General features: G+C 40.1%; 1 protein-coding gene across 11 annotated transcripts in view; it reads right to left on the bottom strand.

Annotated features, from left to right (window-relative positions):
- The window catches only part of LOC105195119 (SH3 and multiple ankyrin repeat domains protein 1), a 121,428-nt gene that overhangs the window by 18,252 nt on the left and 78,046 nt on the right, over positions 1-25,130 (bottom strand). For 6 of the 11 annotated variants that reach the window (XM_039449898.1, XM_039449897.1, XM_026133552.2 and 3 more), the window contains 3 exons: positions 19,870-20,251; positions 16,757-16,776; positions 550-675 (listed from right to left, as the gene is read on the bottom strand). In XM_039449898.1, the coding sequence (XP_039305832.1) occupies positions 550-675; positions 16,757-16,776; positions 19,870-20,203 (480 nt within the window). In that variant the 5' untranslated portion in view covers positions 20,204-20,251. The remainder of the gene's footprint in view (positions 1-549; positions 676-16,756; positions 16,777-19,869; positions 20,252-25,130) is intronic. The other 5 variants (XM_039449896.1, XM_011160373.3, XM_026133557.2 and 2 more) reach the window with 2 other exon arrangements.

Below are 25,130 nucleotides of genomic sequence, written 5' to 3'. Positions count from 1 at the left end.
TTTTTTAATTAGCTTACGAAAAAAAAGTCGATTGAGTCGATAACATGAAAAAGACCAAACGTTATTTACGGGTGCAACAGAGACAAAATAAAAAAATATTTTTTCATATTTTCCAAAAATAATTTTTTTTCTTATTTAAGAAAGTAATTACAGATTCCAATTCTTCTATGATTACAGTCTTTCTTATGTAAAATCTTCGTTTGATTCTGGAATATTTTTGTCGTACATTTGCCAAAGAATGTTTCTATCTTCTCGTTATTCAGCTTAGAAATGCAATTAGATTCTATCAGGCGTGAAGTGGGTCTGCTGACAGCGTTAATGTGCACGCGAGAAAGTTACTTAACCCTTCCGTTACTAAAATGGGAAGCCTTTGCCGTGCACTCTACCACACATTAGCGAAACTGTAATTCGTAACTGTCATTCGATTGAAATAAACACATTTGCATTGTCTTCTGTCACGGTCACAATAACGAACGGATTAACGGAATTTTCAGATTGTGCGAATGATCAAGAAAAAAAGAGAAATAAAAAAAAACCGCGTCTTCTTACCTCCAAGTAGCCGACGGGTCCATTGAAAGGATAATCGCCGAGACGGCGTTCTTCGTCCAGGAATTTCCCAGCTTTTCCATTCACCGGCGGGCAGAAAAGGCCGTAATTGAAGCTCTCCTTCAGCTCCTGTAAGGCGATGAAATTTCGATATTAAGGCACAGGTGAATCGCGCGAGAGAGGATCAAAGCGACCCGCCACCCCCACTTTTCCGACTGACACATGCATGTAGCAACAATAACGAACAGGCATTTTTTTCGAGACTAGATTCAAGCACAGGATTCGCAATTACTTCGTCAGTCATTCTCTTTTCAACAATAATCATGCCTACTTGATAATCGGAGAACTCAATGCATCGCCTAATATTTACATTACACATGGCGCACTCAGTGTGTGCATATCGCAATACATCAATACGATTATAGTATCATTATTTTATACCCACTTGATTGTTGTAACTTACTCCATCAATGTTAAACAATAGATAGAAATACAATTAATTTACGACAATAACTTGAATTAAATCGTTCAATAGCGTAATACAACACAATTAATAATGATGCTGCAAGCACCTTAAAACACTGTAAATAATTTATTAAATCATTATTAAATTGACAATCAATTTAATTTGTGGTATTATTTCCAGCATCAGTTTACGACTGCATTTCAAGACCGATTATGTTTAATGTGTTTAATATTGAGCATCAAACTCCAGCTTCAACTGTAATTGGTGATTCTTTACTTGTATTATTAATTTAGTTAGAATTGATCTTGATTTTACAAAAATAATTATTTAAATACAAAAATCTATTTATCTCTCAATGTGCATGCTTTCTTATATATTTTTTTCTATTTAAACAGTTATATTAACAAGATTTATAATTATGTAGTATAATTTTGTGTAATCTTGACAGGTTTATCTCTGTAAGAAGATATATCTGCACTGCACGTGTGATTATGAGTCTCACGAAGTTCACTACAAAACTCTCTTGGGCCAATATCTTTGGTATTCATAGGCAGGACGAATAATGCGACGAACTACGCTTTGCCTATGAATACCAAACGAGGACCGGGGAAAATCAATTCCCGATTGCATTAATAGTATTTACGACGTTCGACGACGCCGGTGAAGCCTCTCTTTCTTGTGATATTATAATATTTAGCGGGTAACGACTTGAGATAGGCGAAAAGCGACGCGGAGGAACAACACGCGTGCCACGCACACCCGAGAACCGCGCATTATCACCATATTCTCCGCTTATGCCACGTGAAAGATCGGCGACGATGCCGAAGGAAGACAGCCAGGCGAACCCGACAATCATGACAACAATAGCCAAGAGTGCAACACGTGCCAAATTAAAGGTTTCGTACGAAAAAAAGAGCGGGAGTCTCCGTACCTTGCCGTACCGATGGATGGAGGTGTGGTCGACCATGGGAAAGCACGAAACGCAAGAAAAAAAGACAGCTGACAAGCGAGAAAACGGATGTGAACATTTAGCTGCAGATGCTTCAATGTTTTTTTTTCCTCTTTTTTCTTTATAGAGAGCATTAACCTAAATGCACTCGCGATCCAATAAATTATCTGTCTTACGAAAAAATTATTAATCGTATCACAGCAAAGAACCTTAAAAGATTTTGCTAATAACTTGTATCTATAATTATATCATTTGTTGGAAAGATTTTAGATAAGGGACTGATAACTTGATAGAAATAAGCGATATGACGTAGCGCACATTCTAGGGCGGATTATAGAAAAGCAGTTGCACTTTGTCAACTTTTTAGAGGTTTCGTCTGATTGCATTCAGTATGTTTTCCTCAAGGTTTGTATTTACGAGTGATATAACGTCCTCGTTTCGCTCTTCATTCGTTAAGCCGGCTCAATGATGTGTCCGTGACACGCTCATCAGTGGTTTCCTTCGTCGCGCAAAGCTTTGTGGTTGAGATATCAAAATTGAGATTTGCAACGCGTATGAATAAACAGATAAAGATGATGAAGCGACCTTGTACTCAGTAAAACTCTTCTACTTTAGCAAACTTTCATATAACCTTCTTTAACAGCTAAACTATTTTCTCCTATATCTATTTATTTTATTCTATCTGTCGGAAAATTATTTTTTTACTTATTTTCAGGCGATTATGCGGCGTGTATTCACCAGAATCGAGTAGTAATTAATTAAAAAATTAAATAAGAAAGTTATAAAGTCGAAAACTTTTGATTTAAAATAAGTTAATTTTCACTTCAATTAATTATTTTTGAAACACATAAACTTTAACTTATTAATTTTTTCTTAAATTAAAAATTTACCTACGTAAAAGAAAAAATTGTAAAAAAAAAAATATATTTTCTATATAAAAACAATTTTATTTTATATAAACTTAATTTACAAATAAAATATATTTATTTGATGATTATTTTATAATTGTCACTTAGAGTAATCTAATTAAAAAAAAGTACGAAACTCTAATTTAATAAATTTTAATTTAAATTTAATTTAAATAATACTTTTCAAAATTTACTTCTAATTTAATTTAATTAATCTTAACGCAAGTTTTAATTGAGTTTTTCGTTCATATAATTTCGAAGCTAATTAAATTAATTTTCTAAGCCATTAGCCTTAACTTAATTAAGTTAAAGAAAATATTAATTTACCCAACTCTGGTATTTACGAAAATAAAAACAAATAGTATCAATTAAATAAATTAAACGAAAGAAAAGGATTCTGTGAAAAGCAAGATTCGCACCTTCTTTGATTTACTGATCAACACATAAAATCCAACTCGCTTAATTGGCATAAATTGAGTAAGACGAGCCGCATAATTTCATAGAGTGAAACCGAAAGAGAGTTAAGGTACGCAGGGACGCAAGCATTGTTCATTCGGACGACGTTTGCGAGCGGTTCGCTTCTGTCACTCACGACGCACGTCCTGGACAAAAATGAAGCAGTCCTGCCAAACCGGCGCTCCTACTCTAATTAGTGCCGCAGTAATTGCTTCATAAAGTCCCAAGAGGCGGCATAATCGCACCATAGCGAAACGTGCTTCGAGTTTCTTCGATTATCAGGGGAACGAGCGAGAAGCAAGGTCATAGGAACAGAGAACGGAAAAAGTCAATGATCGACGATTAAAGTAAAATCGAGTAGAATTGATTACCATTATCATCCTACCCCGTAACGTTTTTCGACGATACTCGGGAGCCATAAAGTACCGACCCTCTTCGAAAGGCGAAGTCTCGAGGACCTCATCGCTCCTTAATAAATTCTCTCTCGTTCAAGCAATCCCCTTGTGCACGTTCTCTAAAGGAATTTCCCGATTTTATCGTAAATTCTTCTACGCGATATATTAATCTTTAAGAGAGATACGCTTTAATGAAGATACACGTCTCATCTTCGACTAGACAATTGCGTCTAGACGTAGCGTAGTCGATCGAACGATCGTTCTTTAAGGCAGCTGCAATGTTCACGGTTCGCGGAGAATCGAGATCCCGTATCGAGAATTCGTGAGCGAAAAACCCTCTTGACATAGCTCGGCTGCATTTTTCCACTTTTTCCAGGCTACGAGTGCACGCGCGCGCGTGCCGCGACCTGGGCGAGGTATGCACGAGAAGAGGGTCGCCGCGTTAAACGGCGGGACCCTTTTGTACGGCCCTGTATGGGAGAATAATGGCCGAACCGTGTCTCAATCGTGCTTTATGGGATGTAATTGCGGTCTGGCGAGGGGGGGCCACAGCCTCGCCGATGTTTAAGCTTGGCCTGGCCAGCGCCCGCGTTCGCTCGCACACGAGCGGCGCGGCGACGAGCAAGGCGGATAGGAGCGTTACGGTTTTAACCTTCGCAACGAAGCACGAAACGAGTTTTCGTCTTCTTGGGGCGCGCCTTCGCCTTCGTGCCAGCGATCTCCGCTCGCTCTCGCGATCGTCATCGTCTCGTCGTTGACTCTCCGCAAATTTCTCTCCCCGCGGCTGACAACCACGCGACGACAACCCGAGGATCGAGACTCTGAAATTTTTTTTTTTTCGCACTTTGGCGCAAGTGAGTTTTATGAGAACGCCAATCGCGGGAATCTCTCGCGCGCACAAATGGTGAAACTGGGTCCCATTGAGAATCACGTTTGTTCTACTGTTAAGTACCGTAAAAAAAAAACGAGTTAATATATTCCGAGTAAAAGGCATTTCCCGCCTTAAGATCTGAGCATTCAGTTTTGCTCATTTCTCTATTTCTCACGGAAGTGAGAAGGGCCTCGATTCATCCGGTAATAAATATCTGGTGAATTTGATTTCCGTCTACGGGATCTTACTCCACTTTCCCCGAGAGACCGATCATATACATCTGTTGATTCGCGATACTACGACGACGACGACGACGACGACGACGACGACGACTTACGATCGCTCGGTGCAAAAAGGCAGTATAAAAGGACAGAGGAAGCAGGACGGACACAAAGGCGAGTGAAATCATCCAGAGTGTCGGACACAGCATCGGTGTTAAAGAGGAAATACGACCCATAAAATTTCGATCTACGAGCCGAAGAGACTACGCGACGAGAGAAAAAGGGAGAGAGGGAGGGAGAAACGGGGCGGCCATGGCGGAATACGAAATCAAATTGCCAGGGCGCATCGAAAAAAGCAGTCATCGAGACTTTAATAGCGGTTCTTTGAACATCCGCTGGCTTACAACACGAGATGCTACGGGCGCATCGCGAAAGGGATTCGAGTAAACGTTCGACTGCGAGCTCGATCACGCGTAACTCTATACGAAATCAGCGTGACATTGGACACTTTGAAAAACTCTAGATAATCTCGTCAATCAAAATTGTCAATTGATTGATTTATTACACTTCATAAAATATTGCGCGCCACGGTATTCTTTCACGATACCATCGACAGAGATATGAATTTTCTATTACAACAATATTAATTAACACAGTTATCGTAATTCTAGATTTAAATCGAAGGGAAACCTTTTGTGTAACCATCGACCATCAAGATTGAAGACGCCGGTTGATCTGACAATGCGCGATAAGGCCGCTGTTTAATTTGAAACGATCCTACGGCTCGACAATGCGAAGGCATTCTGCGAAGCGCAAATATTTATCTGGAAGTTTATTCAAGCATCTTCTCCCGCGTCCATCAAGCTGACTCACACCATTATCGCAAAAGCGATCGACGTACTACCATCACTACTATGCCGCATTGAGATCCCGCGATACCGAGCTCATAAGCCACATGGATTTAACTTTCGAACAAAGGTTAATGACTAATCTCGATAAGATAAACGATTTACCTCTTGGAAAATATAACGAGGCGATTTCTTAACAATTATCGATATTAGCCGGCACCTAATTGAATATCTTGGTGCGTCGATCGCTTTTGCGTTATATCGTACTTTGAAAACACATTGATACTTATACGAGTCGTTGAACAAAACATTTCATAGTTAGTCTTACTGTTTCTCAAAAATTAAACAGCAAACGCGCGAAGACCGTTTTGTATGCTATGAGTAAAAAAAAATGTAATTGTCATTGTAATTTATTTCTTTTAATTTAATATATGATAGCTGCAAAATTATAGGTATTACCAGAATTAAAAGAAAATTTGCATGTCTCAATCTATAAAACAAAGCTTCGACTTTAAAAAAGTTAAGTAAATAAGATCTTGAATTTAAAAAACCGACTGCGTAGATTATGCATAAAGAGCTTCCGATATACCCGATTTATCGCCGGAAAATGAAGCAAGAAGAAGAAATGAACGGGCCGTTCGATCGGAAGAGCGAGCGGAAAAAAAAGAGGTGGAAAGGGAAGATCTATTCTTTCGGGAAGATCACCGTGGACCGACGAGAAGGTCCTTCCTCTCTTTAGGCACCTTTATTAATTCTTAAATCCGCGCGTCGTTGCTTTTTGTCTCACGTCAAACTGGTTATTAAAACTGATTCTGGTTTTGTCACCGATCGTTATTTGGCGCTTAACAACGATTATCGCGTCCTTTCCTTGAATCATGTTGCAAAAAGAAAGCTTTAAATTTCTTAACCATGTAAACCAAATCGACTTTTTATGATTATTATTAACGTCGAGCAAAAAGTGAACTCGTGATAGTGAAATCTCGCGTAAGACGATCATATTACGACATTTATATCGACGATACATTTCATATGAATGCATTTCGCATTGATTAAAATTTTTCCAACGTCCATTTGCGTGCGCAATAAATTTTACAAAGTTGTTTCAGATGTTCATTAGTCGATATAATTGGAAAATAGCAGAGATTAAATAGTCAGATTATTTACAATGATTAATAGTAGTAATATAAATAAAAACAATGCCAACTAATAATGATATAACACACGTCGTTAATGAAGCCATATAAATTGGCACTCTTTGAGAGCCAAGTCAATGTATTTCACGCTTTCACTGTCCCGAATAAGGATTCTCAAGAATTCTTTCGCGCATCTTATTATAATGACACTTTATGGATATCGTATTCATTAATTCATCACGCGGGATAATTAGCATTCGTTATCTTCGAATTACGACAGCAGTTTCGAACGCTTCGTACACGTTTCTTTTTAATCTGTATAAAAATGACACGTCCGCGGGCGTCGTTTGCGTGTTACGGCATAAGGAAAAAAAAAACTTAGGCAGGAATAAACTTACACGTATGATTAAGGTGACATCGCATTTTCGTCCCGACACCGCCGCCATATTTGCCATCGAATCGAGTTTCGTCAAGTAACTCAATTTTCTAGATCGCAGAATCGAGTCAGCGTCGTTCCACCGGTAATTGGCAATCAATTCCGGAGGCCGACGGGCTCCACGTGGCGGTGAAGATATTTCGATCACTAACGCCAGCTATGAAGCGTGTTTTATTAGGCAAATTACACTTTCTACAAGTCATAACTTTATCGCGTTGCGCAACAACGATAAATTGTCGCGGGTTAATTCTTCAGACGACATTGCATGAATAAAATATATGCAGGGTAAAATCTCGCGTATTCTACACTCGAATTAATAGCCGTCCTTTTTTGCACCGAGATAATGAAGGTGCACGGCTGCAATTACCATTTGAAAGTTGAGAATATTTAGCGACGTAAATTGACGGCGCGCAAAATAAATAAAGCCTCTCTTAGTGTATTTTTTTTATCTCTTTTACCTCCGGACTTAATACAACGTAAAACAGGCACGAAATAAAGATCGCCACCGACAAATTGCCGCACGCGATAAGGTTTTTGTGCCACCACGTTCGGCCACTACACTGTTCGGCGCGATTCAGGTTGAATTATAGGGCGATTATCGGACTCGTTTCGTGCCGCGGATACGTTTCCGTGCCCCGGCATGGTGAAGGGCGGCGGCGGGCGGCGGGCGGCGCTCCCGTCCGGTAAAGGGACCAAAATTCCCACCGCCTCCGCGGAAATGGATGGATCTCGATTTTAATCAACCGTTAACTACATCGTTAGCAGTAGTTCGTAACATAACTTGGAAATGCGCGCGCGGTTCCGCGACGCGCATACACGATATGCGAAGAGGTGTCGGCTAATCAAACTGGAAATTACACCGACAAGCTGCGCGCGAGAGCCGCACTTCGCAGGCCCTCCCCTCGATGTGGAAAGTCAACCGAGCGACTCGCAAATTGGCGGATATTGGCAGTCGGCGCGAAACGTTTGGCAGAGAATTTTTGTCAATTAACAGCGGGAAGTTCGTTACCCGGTATGGAATGTTGGCGCGGCTTCCACGACTTCTCGTCGCGTTGTTTCCACGCTAATCTTATTATGAGAACGCAAAATTATTTTTTCAGCTTATCAACAGTGCTATCGATACGAATAGTCCGATTCGAACTTGACGAATAGAATACTAAATGGATTTTAATAATCTTTCCTTAAAAAATACAATTTTTGCACTATGATGCAAAAAGTATTGAAATTAATTTGGTATTGGTGAAAGGTTAAATATATTGCAGTACAGACATCTGAAACATTGGGTTATTTTTAATGTTCATTTATATAAAATCAGTATTAAATAAGAAATATGTAATAAAAAATAATTTAAATAATATTTAGCAACTCTTTTCTATTAATTTTTTCGTCGGAGAAAAAGTGCAACAAATACACAAAAATCAGTAAAGATAATAACAAAAAAATTTTGCGTTCTTTGCATATATACTTAATGCATTGTTTAACGAATTCAACAATGAAGGCAAACTAAAGAAACCAATATGTTTTATCACGAAAGCAATTTGTTAACGCGAAAGCATTCGCCCTAGAATTCCAGATTTATTTTTCATCGAATCGATACGAGATAGCGCATGGAAAAAGGCGCGTGCAACGTATCGATTGCCGTTTGGCATAATTAATTGTGGCAACTCTATGACGAATGACAACTCTCCTCACAGCTTTACGACGTAGAGAAGAACGCGGATCGAGGCCTGACGCGGAGAGATTTATTTCTGTGGTACAACTCGATGTCGCTGCGGCATCCAGAGAATCGCATTTGTATAGACTATTTATAGCGACGAGGTATTTGTCTCGATAGAGACCTGGACGTGAGGCAGTGGATCAATCTTGCAGCGGAGCACGATCGACATGTGTACGCGAATCAATGTCTCGAAATAATTGAGTTCCGAAGGAATATTACGATGATCTAAAAATTATTTCAGTAATAACGTTAAACAAAAACAGCTTAAATGTCACAGCTGATATTTTTGTTCATTTGATTAATTTTTAATTTCTTCTCTTTCGCTATAATTATACATTTGAACTCACCGATAAAAAATGTTCTGATCTGTGAAATATATGAGTTTGTATAAATATAAAATGATTATAAATTTATACGTTTTGACTGATATTTTTAAATTTGATCTCGCAACACAACGAAATGCAAAGTACAAATTAACTGTTAATTTAATTTCTAAATAGAGAGAGATATCTAGAAGAGAAATATTGACAAAGTATCACAACGTGACGCGCATATTCAATTTGAAAAAAACTGAAGAATTTCTTCCAATATCGTACTAATTATTCTTTCATGAATAATGCTTGTTGCTTTGCACGCATTTGCAGTCAATTTAATCTCACATAATATAAAAATAGACTAGAATCAATATTTCACCTCGCAGGAATATTGGAATCTGTCGTACGATGCGTCGTCTCACATTATGCAAAAAAGGTAACATAAAAAGCAAATAAATTATGAAATAATGTACTTATAAAATGTAATTAATATTATAAATTAATCGATATCACTGTAATAATCCAATAATTCAGAAAATGGCATGAGACAATTTATACCGATAAAATTTATTAAAATTTTCAAGAATTTAATTATTTATTATCATGTCATTACTGTGCACTTTTTTCAACTTTCATAATTTTCTCAATCTTAATCAACTTATTCAAACTTCTTAAAAATGACAAAGCAATCAAGTGCAAACAAACGCGAACATATTGCTTTAATGAATGCAAACGATGTTACGGTATCGATGGCTTTGTTCATTTATATCTGTTTGTGTTCGTTTATTTGGTCTACATTCGATTTAACATACATACAGTAACAAAACTAATTTTTGAGGGAATATCGAATTGAAGGTGGAAACCTTTGCCAGTGATACATTTCCATGAAAAATAAACTTGCGTACGAATTAAAAAAATTTACTGATTTATTATTAACAAAATCAAATTAAAAAATATATTTAAATAAAACTGTAATATAGCGCCGATTGTACTTTATCTCTACTTTATCTATTTTTATTCAAGTCTGAAAATGTGTATAAAAGATGGTAAAATTGACGGAATGATATTAACAAGATAATTTTATATACAGTCACAAATCTAATTGTCTGGATACATAAGATACTGAAAGTTTATTTTATACTACACAAATTAAATTTTTTCCTAAAATATTATATTTCCCCTATGGAATTGTAATATTTAGCGAATTCGTAACATAAATAAATAAATAAATTTCCTTATTCCGTCTGGACAATTAATTTCGCGTTTCATCTAGATTTCAATTTATTCTTTCTTTTTAATTAAATTATTTTTTGTTTCTATATTTTTGCTATTACATTATCATTCACAAAAATGCGGGTACATGAATGCCCTTGATTTATAGATGTACGTATGTTAAGTTAGTTCTTCTAGAATAAATTTTAGATTTAACTATTAAAATATTTACTCTCTTGTATTAAGAAATAACTGTGAAGAAATAATATCGAAAATTGCAGAGAAGATACTGTCCACTGTGCAAACGGATACACAGAGAAATAACAGAATTACGATTTAGCAAACCCCGATGTATCCGATGTATTCAACGATTGCCCTTATTGTCTATAAGCAATACCAATAACGATTCGCCGGACAAGGCAGTAAGTATAAAAGCCGGCACACTTTGCAATTTCGATAATCGCGCGCGCGCGCGCGCGCGCGCATATTTCTATTGACGTCGAGCGATTTCTTTCGGTCGTCAGTTCTACACGTGTGTGAGATATTCTCCGTGCACACACGGTACACAAAAGACGGGGGACCAGGTAGTGGCGCGGGGCACTAGAGGTAGAAGCGGAGGTGGAGACGTAGGTGAAGAAGGAACGCAGGGGAGGGCTACGTACAAGGAATTCATGAATACGAGATTGCACTCGAGGAGCCTCGGGTAAAGAGCTGCTGCAGTTACCGGCTACTGCTGCACGGTTAGATCCCGTCGAGACTGAAAGAAGCGACGTTATACACAAAACGAACCGAGGAACGAATCTTTCCCTCTTTTCCATTCCTTTTTCTCGAAAAGGAACGCGACTATGGACGCGTAGTTGTATGAATGCGAGTGAAAAATAGAGCAGTGTGTCCTTTTAATCACTAATCGTTCGGCTCTGGAGAAAAAATTCATTTCGTAATGACGATTTTTTGTACTAAATTATTAAATGGCAAAAGAATCAAAATATATACAAAAGATGTCTGCTTGTTTCTTTAAATAATTTAAGTTTAAATAATTTAATGTTCAAAATTTTTTTTTAATTCTTGGAATATTTTATAGTTTTTAAAAAATATGCTAGAATAAACATATGCGAGTATAAAAACCGAGTTATTTTTGAAGAAATGAAGAAGATTGTCAATACATAAAGCACAACCTATGCATATTAATTACTCGTAAAACGATAGCTCTAAAATTACTCGGCGATCTCACAGCAAGATTGTCATCAGGCGACGCGCGCGAGAAATGTATACTTAATAAACGTTTAATAAGCTTGCGCTGTTTCTTTCCTCTTTAAGCAAGTCGCTATGGGCGTTTTTAGTGGGAAGGGTAAATACTCGTCGCTAAATTGAATGAGCAGCAAAAATGTTTCAGGAATGAGGAGGATCTGCCGCTGGCACGATCGAGGCTTCGTCCGATCCGATGCGCGCGAATCGCATATGCTCGGAAGAGTCTGCCCGCCAGGAACATCAGCAATTACGCGAAACAAGCGACAACGCTTCTTCGCTGGGTTCCACCGACGCGGACGGTGGCTAAAAGAGCGAGATACAGCCAGGGAGGTCGCATCTCTCGTCCCTTTTCGAGGAAGCCCACGTGTCTCCGCGGATGCCTCTCGCGTGTCCGCATCCGGTTTCCCCGCGAGGGAGATTCCGCATACGATTGAGACTCCTACGATCGCTCGATCTCCAACCGCGTAATTGGCTCCACGGCGTGTTTCTTCGTCCCGTCCGCGTCCGTCCGAAAATCGCGCATCAGCCCCCCGCCCTGGAGAAAGATCTCTCCCCTTAATTCGTCTGCTCTCCGGCCGCTTATTTACTTGGCGATTTTCGCAATCGCTAATTTTCTTGCTTCTCAGCGCAAATTATGTATCGGTTTAAAAATCACGTTCGTCCGGTTTCGACGAGGTCGTCCTCCCACTGCGCGCGCGCGCGCCACGGAAAACCTGGCCATCGATCTCCATTCGATCTATTCCCGTACCAGTTCGCGGCGTACGATCGATATAAATAGATCGACGTAGTACTCGCTCGACAACTCGCGCGCATTTGTTCCGTGTCGACGGCGGGGCGGCACAGGATTTGTCGATCTTGACGGCAGAATCCTTCGTTCTCCCTAGTCCTACACGCTGGGGTATCATTCGAATGCGAGATCCATTCATTTCCGGGTTGAGTCATTTTATTCGCGGGATGTTGTATAGGCATACGAATGTAATCACGTACCGCGACTTGAACTTGTTTGCGGAATCGATAATCTACGTCCGAGGACAACTATATCCGTTGCTGGAAATCGATCTAACTGTCACTCCAAACACCGTATACCTCCACTGCAGAAAATGCGCGTGTATTTAAAGGACTACGTTGTTAAAACGTTCATTTTACGAGACGTTTTAAACGATTAAAAAATAAATCAAACATCAATTTTTTGCTATAATAATTTAGCCATTCTGTTACATTAATAATCCGATTAAAGATCATATTTTTATTAAAATTGAGTATCAACATTTATCAAAAACATTCTATACTAGGAAAATGTAATACAAAAGTTGTTTAGTTGATTAACTATTTAAAAAAATCTTCAATTAAAGGATTTTTACTGAAAACACTAAACTTTTTTTCTATACTTGAAAATGTATTAACTAATTGTAATATTATTTTTCTGAATTTTTTGTCCCAAGATATTTTTAGATCGCGGAGAGAATAGTTTTATTAAAATATCTAAAAATTTAAATAAATAGAAATCCAAAAATAATCTGTTGCATCATAAAATAATTATGTATGACGCTCAAGCTTTGTAGAATATCAAAACTTTTTGCTCATCACGTTTTTAAGCGTTCTACATAATTATTTTGGTCCAACAAAATTATTATCATACCTACATCTATTGAAATTTTTAGATACCTCGGCAAAACCGTTCTTTCCATATATTAGACTTTAGGCACTTTTTCCACAATAGAAATTATCTTCCGATAAACATAAAGGGAACATTATTACATGATGCAGGCGCAAGAAAAATATGCGTTACAAAGTGACGACGCGTAGATAGCCTCGAGTCGCCGTGGGGGAAATGGAGAAAGAGAAAGAGGGTCGCGATCCTATCGGAAGTAAAGGATGATCCTGGTTCACACAATCGTGGATCACGGTGATCGTCTACGCCTACGAGAGTCTGCCTTCTCGATCCCGCCACGGATCCTCTGGCGCTTTGGCCAGGGTGAATTTATCCGCACCGAGATTCTCCTGCAGCGATATATTATACTATCGCGGTGTCCCGATAATATTCGGTCGGTTCCGGTACAGTGATATCGGTGGATCATGCACATTTGCGGCGATAAGCACCGGGCGACCACAGTTGCGGTCGTGAAGCAATTGCTTCCAGGAGCTAACTATCGTCGTCTAATAATAAGATTTTATCAAGACGCATATTGATAGCTTGAAAGTATCTAAGATCGAATTAACATAAATCGTCAGCATTATATCGGATTGAAATATCAAGCAATATTAAAATAATTATTATTCGCAATTATTATATTATGAAATAGATTATCAAAATTTGTCAAAAATCAAACGTCGAGACAAAAATAATTATGATTCTCACGTGACTAATAATTGCGTGCAGTACAAACTTAAAAGAATAAATAAAAATGTGATTACTCGTTGCACTTTCTTGTTCGCCTTTTTCATGGCTAGTTATTTCTGTTCCTCATACTTTTTTTTAGACAACTTTTGGCGAATCGTGTTAAGGGTTCCGTATCCTATTCTCGATCGACAAAGGCAAGAGAGGTACCTACGGGACGCGAATAAACTGTAGAAAGGAGATGGAGTTGGAGGTGGAGCAATTTTAACGCGAGAATGGGCCCCTTAGGCCAAGGTGATCGAAAGCGATATACACGAAAGGAGTAACGAGCTGGCGTCGTTAGCGGCACACGGTGTATTTAGAGCGTCTGGCGGGGAAGGTAGGTAACAAAAAGGGTAACGAATTTCTTGGCCGACTCTCCCACTCGAGACTCGAGAAGCACGCGGCGCGTCGTCGCCTCGACGAGATCGATAGCCTCGCCAGCCAAACAAACGGACGATGGAGATAATTTCGAAAAATGATTTTCTACGTAACTCGTACGTGCGAGGCTTCTCGGATGCTGCTTGTGCAAATCGCGTACGAGATAAGAGACATCCTGTGCATTTCCCTCGCGGAACACACGATTTAGGAAATGTCGAGGAAACGTTGAGCAAAAAACCATAAAAAATTCCAGGTAGAAAAGAATACTGTTGTTTCTCTCGGAAAGAAAAAATTTCGCAATGTATCCTATCGAAGAATTTGAGCGAATAAAAATTAAAGTTCTATATCCTAAAAAATTATTTTTCGTTAAAAAGAATTATTCTGAAAAAAATTGGAATTTTAAACTGTATATAAATAAATGTTGGCTTGGTAAATTTGCGCAGAGTTATTCTTGAAAGGAGTTGTTGTCTGCAGAACGTTGGTCGGCACTACTGCGTGCCGTCCGCAGGAACGCAACGCGGCAATCGATGTGGGTTCAACGGTTTCGTTAACCTCCCGGCGAAAACGAAAGTCACCGTGTACAGCAACGTCAGAGAGACACAGCAGCAACATTAGCAGGCAGCGCTGCATCGCGATGGTCTCTCGCTGGAGGAGGTCGCAGCAGCATGGTGCGCGACCTCGATCGAGGACACTCGCCCGGCGAGAATCGCGGATATCCTTTCGAGCTTTCGTGTTACATCAAAACGCATTATGATGCAAAACGCGGCGTAACGTCGCGCCTGTTAAAAAGCCCATTACGGTGCATTTCGAAGCGCCGAATGAATCTCCTTCGCGCTTTAATGGTATTAGTAACTGTAACTGTACATAGCACGATGTGATTTTCCCTTCGCCGGGAAAATTTGCGGTCTCGCTGAAATGTCACACCTGAGTGAACCACAGACGCAAACGTGATTTTACGAATCGAGCGGCTAAGTATTCCGAGTATTCTGCAATTTCTGATATTTTATCTAAACGCGGAAAGCGTAAATTTGTCGAGTACCGTTCTGTAAAACTATCTGTAAAAATATCGAAAACCACGTTGCACGTAAGGCACGCAGCCGCTCGATTTGTGACACAAATCGTGCATGTGCAATCGTGTGTCACGATTGTTTCCACTGACATTTTCGAATGAGTAGAATTAACTCTCAATGCACACATTCTGAAGCATTCTGAATGGAAAAAAAATGAGACGCGATGAGAACAATCAAAATAAATCGTAAGAGAAGACTGTGGAGAGAACGTAACGATTACATAAATTAAAATTAAATAGAGTTTGCAGTTTATCGTGAACCCAAAGTTTGGTCTTCTCGAAATTTACCATTTAGTTTACCTGTCCGCATCGCGTTTAATAACATCGGAGCAACAATGCGTGCTACCAACTATTTTCGTGCAGAAGCTAATAGTTAGAAACAATCATGTTGCTAAACTGTCTCGACAAACTATTGTATGTACAAGCATGCTAATCGATACTTCGCGAAGACTATGCTATATGAGCAGTCTAAAACTATGCCGCCTGATCTCCCCATTCTGTATTACAGATAAATGAGTAATATTCACTTCGAGAGATTCACACAGACGTAAGGAATAATATAAAAAGATATGGAATGTAAAATTATACACGAAATGTATGTATGTATTTTTCTTATAATCCTTTATAGCTTCCAAGCAATCAGATATTTATTATTTAATTCATAAATATTTAATGCATGTTAAACGACAGTCACAAAGAAAGCAGAGACAAGAAAATTGCAGATTAACTCTGTCGCTACGTAATCGTAGCTTGTTAATAAATGAATAAAAATAATCACTTTATATAACTCTACTACCATGACCGGATTGTATAATAAATGTGAGACGCGACGGCGTTTTACTGCAACTTTCTCTGCAAAGTAACTAAACTAAAAATTAATAACTTGACGTTACACGTACGTGTGAAAAAATGCAGTTCAATTCGTAAAGAAATACGAACAATAAAAAAAGCTATTAAGTTATAGGAGAAATATATATCATTATTAATTATATAAATAAGTTCCATCAAACATCTTAAAATTGAAAGGATATATACTATTTCTGTAAAGTACGAGTAAAGACAAATATATTGTAAAAGTCGTCGTAAGATTCTTTCATCTTGCCATGCAAATCGGCGCAAAATCGTAAATACAAAAAGGGGAGCGAAAACGACCGATCGACGAAGAACGAAAAGCATGGTCGCATGCTATTAGTAATAGTGAAAACGTACCCTGTACCAAGTGGCCACCTGCGAGACGCTCGAAAGGGATGGAGAAGCGGTGTTGGCGATTTATCCGTAACACAACCGGAAGTGGAGGGTGGTGAAGGGCCCGAGAAAGGCGCGTTTTTTTCGCGTGGCATTTACAATATTCGTTTGTTCGTACGAAGGGAGATGGTACGCGCGTTCGTAGATAGGGCCCCAACAACACGAGACGATAGTAGCACAGGTGTGGCGGTTGGTGGTTGGTGGCGGGTGTAGAGTATATTTCGCCCCCGTGCAGGGTGAGGCAAAAGCAAAAACAACAACAACAACAACACCACAGGTCAGAAAATACACGATCATCAGCGATCACGCGCATCGTGAGACAAATATACGTATATATAAATCTATACACATGAATAATAAGTATGAATAATACGGGTGCATGTACATATCATGGGACGTTGTTTCAGGATGAGTTGGACGTAACCGCAATGGCAAATATTCCTCTCCCCTTACAATGTAGTTATAATTAATCATAACACGTCATCTATCAATGCGTTAATATTTAAATGATTCAAACGATTATCGACCAATTCATCCTGATTACAACGTATAAATATTTTAATGAGTAGATAAAACTAAACGGTAAAACGTAAGTAAAAATTAAACACTGGAAAAATACTGGGACGGGATTGCATCGATACCAGTACACGTTCTTTTTTTTTTATATTTTCATGCAAGACACATAGTCGTCGTGTATAATACAATCGATGAACCGTGTACTGGCACCGCATATTTAAATCGCTTTAAGTCTCCTTCACGTACCTGATACCTAGATTGTATAACATATCTCTGTGCTATTACAAAGAAGTTTATAAATCCATTTTGTGGAACGTGAGAGAATTAAAGAAGTTATTCGCAGACTCGACAGATCAATGAGATTGTGAGGAAAACTAAAACGAGAAATGAAGCGAGGAAAACAAAAATGTCGAGTAAGCAATTGGTAGTTTTTGGTAAAGGACTTAAACGAGGATATACATCGGGGTCATTGTGCTGTACCTCCTGTGTCCCGGAAGGCAAGCATGTGGGGCAGAAAGACGACACGCGTGAAAATTTTTGCGTGACATAGAGCAAGAAAGAGATAGACAGAGAAAGGAAGGTAGGAAAGAAGGCAGGGGAGAGAGAGAGAGAGAGAAAGGACATATGATAGCGTGACGACTTCACAGAAAGCGAAAAGCCACACAATATCGATATTCTAGTCTCTATTTCGCCTAACGGGGATGTTGCTCGCGCGTTGTGCGCGTGTCTATTCCCGACACGCTTCAGCAACAAAGTGCGTCTAACATGTGCTCTTGTGCGGTCGTCAAAGTTCTCGAGAGTCAAATAAAAGCACGACGAAAGCGAGTACGCAATGGGATTTAAAGGCGATGAGTATCGGATCGTGCAGTGTCGTCGACCGAATCGAAATGCAATTTCTTTAAAGTTTGAAAATAAAAGAAAGTCCATAGTAATCAATAAAAATGAAATTATAGGTGGTAGATTCGGTGCAACGATATAATTAAGTCACGTCTCTAAAAACTATAAAATATAATAATTTCAAGATTAATTGTTGTAACTGTAAATTCTTAAAAAGAAAATTGTACCGCTATTGTCAAAGTTTTCGATTAAAGTTACAATTAAAAAGAATACATAGCTCCTGATTGCGTTGCGTGGATCAATGGAGCCTTCAAGTTTTTCTACAAAGAAAAGCTTCGATACCGTCGAAGAAAAAAGAAAAGGGAAGACTCGATCCGATTACCGTCTTTGAATCTGGCGTACTCTTCGTGACTCTCGGCAGTCCCGTGGGACGATTCACCACGAAAGCAGCAGAAAAGACTGGAATCTCGCTCTCTCCTCGCCTCGAGAATTCGTCATTACTCGCTCTGGCGGCTCTTAATTTCGCGCTGTCTGCAATCTCGCGAAATCGGCATGTAAAGCGCGCTGCTGCCTCCGCTCTCAGTGCGCAATATTGTGCGCTGTACTTTTTGCCGCCCGAGGAACTACGAGCGGTTTCGCGACGACGAAGAGGGCGGGCGAAAGGGAAAAGAGGAGAGAAGAGAAGAGGAAAAGGAGTGGAGCGTCGGAAATAGAGACAGAGAAAGAGATGAGAGGAGAAAAGGAGGAAAGAGAGAGAGAAAGAGAGAGAACGGAACGGACAGAGGGAGCGTCCTTCGAAAAAAGCCTGATGGAGTCCTTGGGACCTGGCATGGCGGTACGCGCGCGCGCGCGCGCGAGCAAGCGCGAGCGAGCGCGAGAAGCGGATGCACGGTGATAAATGACAGATCCGATGGGGTTCGACTGTAATCGGCGATTAATCGATACTCGGCGATCCTCGGTGAAATATACACGCGACCGCAATTTCCAGCGGGAACAAATCGCCCCGGGTGGCGCAGGTACGAATTATATTATACTACGTTCTTGGGAGAGAGAGAGAGAGAGAGATCGCGGGCGAATTTCTCAACGAAATGCGACCGGTATACTACATACGCGTACGGCAAAACGAGAGGCCAACATCTCTCGCTCCGCTTCTGTCCTTTTCCGTGCGCGCTGTCCGTCTCTCACGCGCTAAATCGGGGCTACGAATTATATTACCGGCGCTTTCGATCGCGGGGGAATTTCTCAACAAAATACGTGTAATTATCGTGCGAAGGACTCGGTGCAAGTAAGTAAGCAAGCGAACAAGCGTGCTCTCTCGCGTATGTCCGATGAAGATGGCAAAACGAGAATCCGCCACGGGCTTCATAAATTTCCAACGTAAGGATCGTCCGGCCAGAAATAACACGCGGGAGAGGTACGCACGCGGGATTTATTGCCGCGAAAGAGAATAATGCGTTCCGTTTTCAATTTCTCCCCTTCATCTTCCACCGCGCAACCTGCCTGCCTGCCTGCCTGCCTGCCTGCCCGTCCGTCCGTCAGTCCGTCTATCTCGCGCTATCGAGCAGCCGGGAGATAAATTTTAGTCCGAGAGAGTGAATCGTTCGATCGTCGTTAAGAACATCGATATAACTCTAGCTCCACAGGCTCTTTTCAAGGTTTCCCTCGGGATATCCAGGAATATACGCGAGAACTCCTCCTCTACCTACGTCGAAACGTCGTTCATACCTTGGGCAAGGACGCCAGACATTGCTGCTTCACGTCCCAGACCAGCTGATCCTTCGGGAACTGCAGACACTTGCTGACGTAAAGCTCGGGCACGTGGATCCGGGCGAGAAGCACACCCTCGCTGACGGGGGTGTTCTCCGTCGCCGCAAGCGCGTCCTCCGCATTTTGCTGACCTTGACCCTGCGTCGGGCAACCCTGAGGACCGATAGATGTTTGGCTCTGAGCGCTGCCGGGTGAATCCTGTTGCTGCTGTTGCTGCTGAGGCGATTGTTGCTGCTGCTGCTGCTGGGGCTGTTGTAGCGGCGGCTGTTGTTGCTTTGGTCCCGCCTCCATTGCGAGGACCTCGCGGTTCCTGAGGATCCCACCTTCAGTAGCTCACATCTATAACAAGAACAAAAATCACCAATCAAATAATTTCATTAAAATGGTATGTTCTATTAATCAAATATTAATCCGAAAATAGTAACCCCGTTATTTTTTTGCCTCACTGGGGTGATTTTTACACTCTAGTTAAAAGTCATTGTTATTAACTACATACTGTAGTTATATTTTTTCTACATTGTGTTCCACAATTTAATATCTAGGACATTATATTATATACTGATTTAATCAATATTTTGTGAAAAAAATAAGGAGAAACCGATATAAAACTGTAACTTTTTGCTTCGCAAGAGCATGCGTTATTCATACATGGAATAGTCGTTTTTATTCTATGCACATTCCCGTAATCCCTTGGAACGATTGAATTTTTTAAAATGATTTTTGTAAAGCAGGGTTTAAAGCGATGCAGCGATGTAATAACGATGGAAATAAAATAACCGTCTATCGGGAGTATCTGGCAAACGTAGATTAGTTAACGAGCATGTAAGTGCCATAAATGCTACGTACGCGAGAAACACGATGGAGGATGACAACGAACGGCGACGGCGACGGCGACGGCGACGGCGACTCCGCGCGAGAGGGCGGAGATCGTATGTGAGAAGAGTGAAGGCGTTTTGGTCGGAGAAAACGAAGAAGAAATTAAAACGGCGAAGGATTCGCTTGTTTACGACCACAGCGAGGTATAACGGTAAAGGGAGGACGGAATTACCGCAATGGAAATAAAGAAACGGCGCCGGGACGCCGTAGCACGGCGATTTTTAACGCTCGTAAAAGGTTTTATGCCTCACACACATACGATGCGGTGCGCAACATGCGCGGTTTTTCCTTCTTCACTTTTCTCGCCCCTGCCCCCATCTCTCTCTCTTCCTCCGTTGCCCACAGCTTTTTATTTTTTAGGCGCACGTCGGCTTTGCGATGCGTAATCAGAGATCCGAATCGAAGCGAGGCTACTATGGCACGGTTGCTACTCGCTACCACCTAACCGCGCCGCACGCCGCGCGCCGTCTCAACAATCATAAGAGCGTGCACCTCCCTTGGGTGAGACGACCGTAATTTATATAACGCCAGGAATGGCTTTTCTTCCATACCGGGGGCCGTCGGGAAAAGAATGACCGATCCGTTCGAGGCGCGAGACTCATCGTTTTGAATTGATTATGCAAATTAACCGCGCGCTCACCTTCGCGTCGCGACTCGACGTGTACGTGCGCAGGGCCGGGCCCCCGGTACACGAGGTAATTCTCTCTTTCCTCTACGCCGGGAATGATAAAAATATACACTGAGAGAATTAATCTTGTCTTTAGGCCTGCAAAGTTAACGTATGTGCATATCAATTATATCCGGGTATTTGAATAAAAAAAAAAAAAAAAAGAAGAATGCGTGCGACCATTCGTTACAAAAGCAACGTCGATGATTTATAACGCAAGCAGTTTAGTCCTTTCCGAGAGGAAGCTTTGTAATATCGAATACAACAAAGTTGTAAAACGTAAGCGATATAAATCTACTATTATTTGAGAACCCCTACTCCACGTGAGCGCCTCTTAAAGTGCCTTGATCCGACCATGGATATATGTAGTTATGAAGCAACATTGCGGGGAAACTTTTTCCACCTTCCAGGCATCCCGCGCGATTCCTGCTACGTATTTCCAAGCCGCGTTTACTATCATGACAAGCGTTTATATTAATTAATTAACTTCTGACTTTGCATTTATCTCGTTGCACCGTTTGCCGCTTTGGCGCTTTCGAGCTGCAAAACCGAGAAGCTAAACGTCTACAATTCGTAAACTCAAAGGATAAGATGTGAAACGGCCTTTGATAATCACGGGACATCCTTTAAGTCATCGTTCGGTATCACTCGGACAGATTTCTATGAACGAGCCTCTGATAAATGGACTTCTGTCCTTCCTCATCACCGTGATAAACCATGCCTGTCATGATATACGTATCGTCGCCAAGTGGACGAGCAGCCAAACGTATTCATCTTTACTTCTCACGCTTAGGCGCGCCACCACCGCCGCTGCTCTCGCGCATCGTAGTGCATTCGCCGCGTGCGCGATAACGCGTTTCTATAATTCCGCCTACAACCTGTCGGATTAATCACCTACAACCGACGATAACTGACATCTTAACAAGTAGCGCGCGCGCGCGCGCGTGGTCGCTTTCACTCGAAAGTTTTCAACGCGACGAAAGCCGCCGCTGCTGCGGCAGACTTTTATTTCGTAATTCGCGTTTACGTGGTCCCGCAGAGCTTTTGCACTGCGAGCCGTGTAATCCCGCGATTAAGGCGCAGTACTTGCGTCATCTTCGGTAATGGAGTAACATGGAAACTTTACGGTGCACCAGTGTACACAGGGTGTCCGTGAAATCGCTCTACTTCTTCCTCTTTTCAGAAAATCCATTCCCTGACAAAATTGATCGATCGCCACTTTTATTTAATACCCAAGATAAAATTAATATTCTAGTAAAGTATAGTTAAAAATGAAAAACTAGATTTTATTCCATTTATTCCATTTTTAACTTTGATATATCTGACACTTGAAAAAATAATCTCACATCTTTTTTTAGGTTAAGCATGTAAAATTTACAATATAAATAATTTCGCACGTACTATTATTTTTATACGTCACAAAAAGCATTATACTTGACATAAATACTTGATGGTGCAAGAAAATTATTTCAGAGATTCTTCGGGAAGATGATGAAGATTGTTCTAAAGGATTTCTTTCTGTACGAGCAAGCAAGAAAATCAGGGTAAAAGGATTCCACAAAACGAATGAGAAACGATGGAATCCTGGGGGATATAAGTGTGAGATGTCAGGTGCTATGAGGAGAAGTTTGATGGGAAACCGCAGACGCCATTAAACGTAACCCTCTTGTCGGGGGAGCCCGGACTGCGTTAAAACTTTAAATAACCTACTGACCATACTATATACATGTATATATAACTTATGTTTCGAGGAGGAATGCATGAAGAAATACAAAGAACCGCGTGAAAGAAATACAAAGTCTATAAAATCACATCTCCCACGGCGAGCTATAACGCAAAATTACTATCAAGTCATAAATTTGTTTGAGACGTCGAGGTTTTTGCACGACAAGCTTTCTCGACTTTTTATAAAAATTTACAAATAGCAGATAACATAAAGATAAATATTTTATTAGAGTCACTGCACCAATGAATGAACAATCGTCAATAAATGACTGTTTAAGAAAAATATTTAAACAGTAACCTTCAAAATAATAAATTGCAAATTAATTGATGTTTATTAGATTTAATTTGCATAAAAATTGAATTAACTTTAATTTGAATAAAAATTGAATCATTTTTAACTAAAAATAAAATTATATTAAATTGTTTTTATTCGTTCATTGGCTGATGCAATAATCTTATTTAGTCTAAAATATTTTATATGATATATGCACCTTTCTTCTACGACAATTTAAAAAAAAAAATTTTATTTGGCATACAAAAGAAAAAAGAAAAAAACATGATAACAAAATTAATACAATATATTACTATTTAATTAATATTTAATAATAAAATAAATAAAAATATACACGTAAATTACAGAATACATGTAAATTATGTAAAATACGTATTAAATAGTAATTCAGCAATACTAGTTTTGATCACGTTTTTCTAGTTTTTCCCTTTGTGTAATGACAGTTGTAATGATATAGTCGACAAAATTATTGAGACATAAATAATGTTTAATTAACCAGCGAGATCAGACGCGTGTGACGGGATGCTACGCGCAATACAATTTTCGCTTTCGTCGATTCGCTCGTCGCCGCGCGCCTATCGCACGCGATATTTCACAGTGGATTATAATAGTTGCGATGATAACGACACGCTACTTTTTCCAAGCGACGAATCGATCATCACCGGCCCGATGGGGTTATCCGGCGAAACCGGTAGAGAAGAGGAGGACGAAACAGAAGAAGAAGAAGTAAGAAGAAGAACAAGAAGAGAGGCTATAAGAAAGATAATAAGAGGGAACGAAGAGAGACGATGATGAACCGAGGGAGAGAGGGAGAGAGGGAGGAAGGGCTTATGAGTGCGTATAGACGAACGCACGATGAACGGATGGATAGACGGACCCATGGGTGGACTGACCGACGTACGAACGGACGGACAGCAAACGCATCAATGACAAGACGTAAATCATAGTTTTATGACCCGTCTTTATGTGGCCCTTATTCGTGGCACTCATCGGTAGAAGAGAGAGCCTTTCCGATTTTTCTGTCTGGCCACCCTGTACTTGTACTGTCCAGGACCGCATCGGTTCGTCTCGACTTTGCAAGGGGCCTACGTTTATAATACAACACGATCTTTTATAAATACCAAAAAAGAGAAATTTTATTAATTTATTTTCGACGATAAAATAGCATTATGATTAAGAATTATAGCGTCTTGAATTTTTTTGAGAATAATAAAATGTAACATATGCAACTTGCAGACTAAATTAAAGACGATATTTAATTTAATCTCGTTACAGTACATCTCGATTTTTTGTACTGTCGATTGTTTGATTTTTTAACTTCTTTTATCTTACATGCGAGATGAGAAATTACGAAAGTGTTAAATATACGAAGTGAACGAGTCACGAAATTAAGAATTCTTTTTTACCTTGGCACTTGCAATTAGATGTCACAAGTTTTTGGAGATTTAGACAAATTGTTCACGTGGCAACCCTCATGATACGTGAGTGCATGAATAAAGCATCTAAAAAGCGTTTGATTTCGACGAGATTTGCAAGCACAGAAATACAGTTTTGATCCGTTCTTCGATCCGCCCCTGAACGCACGTAAGTGCGTATATAACAGGTACCCGCTGCGTGGGCGTCGGTTTACGGGTTTGCTTTTAAGTGACCGTACCTTA

Source organism: Solenopsis invicta, chromosome 5 (assembly GCF_016802725.1).
Source record: "Solenopsis invicta isolate M01_SB chromosome 5, UNIL_Sinv_3.0, whole genome shotgun sequence".
Lineage (NCBI taxonomy): Eukaryota > Metazoa > Arthropoda > Insecta > Hymenoptera > Formicidae > Solenopsis > Solenopsis invicta.
This window is presented reverse-complemented; position numbering and strand designations above follow the sequence as displayed.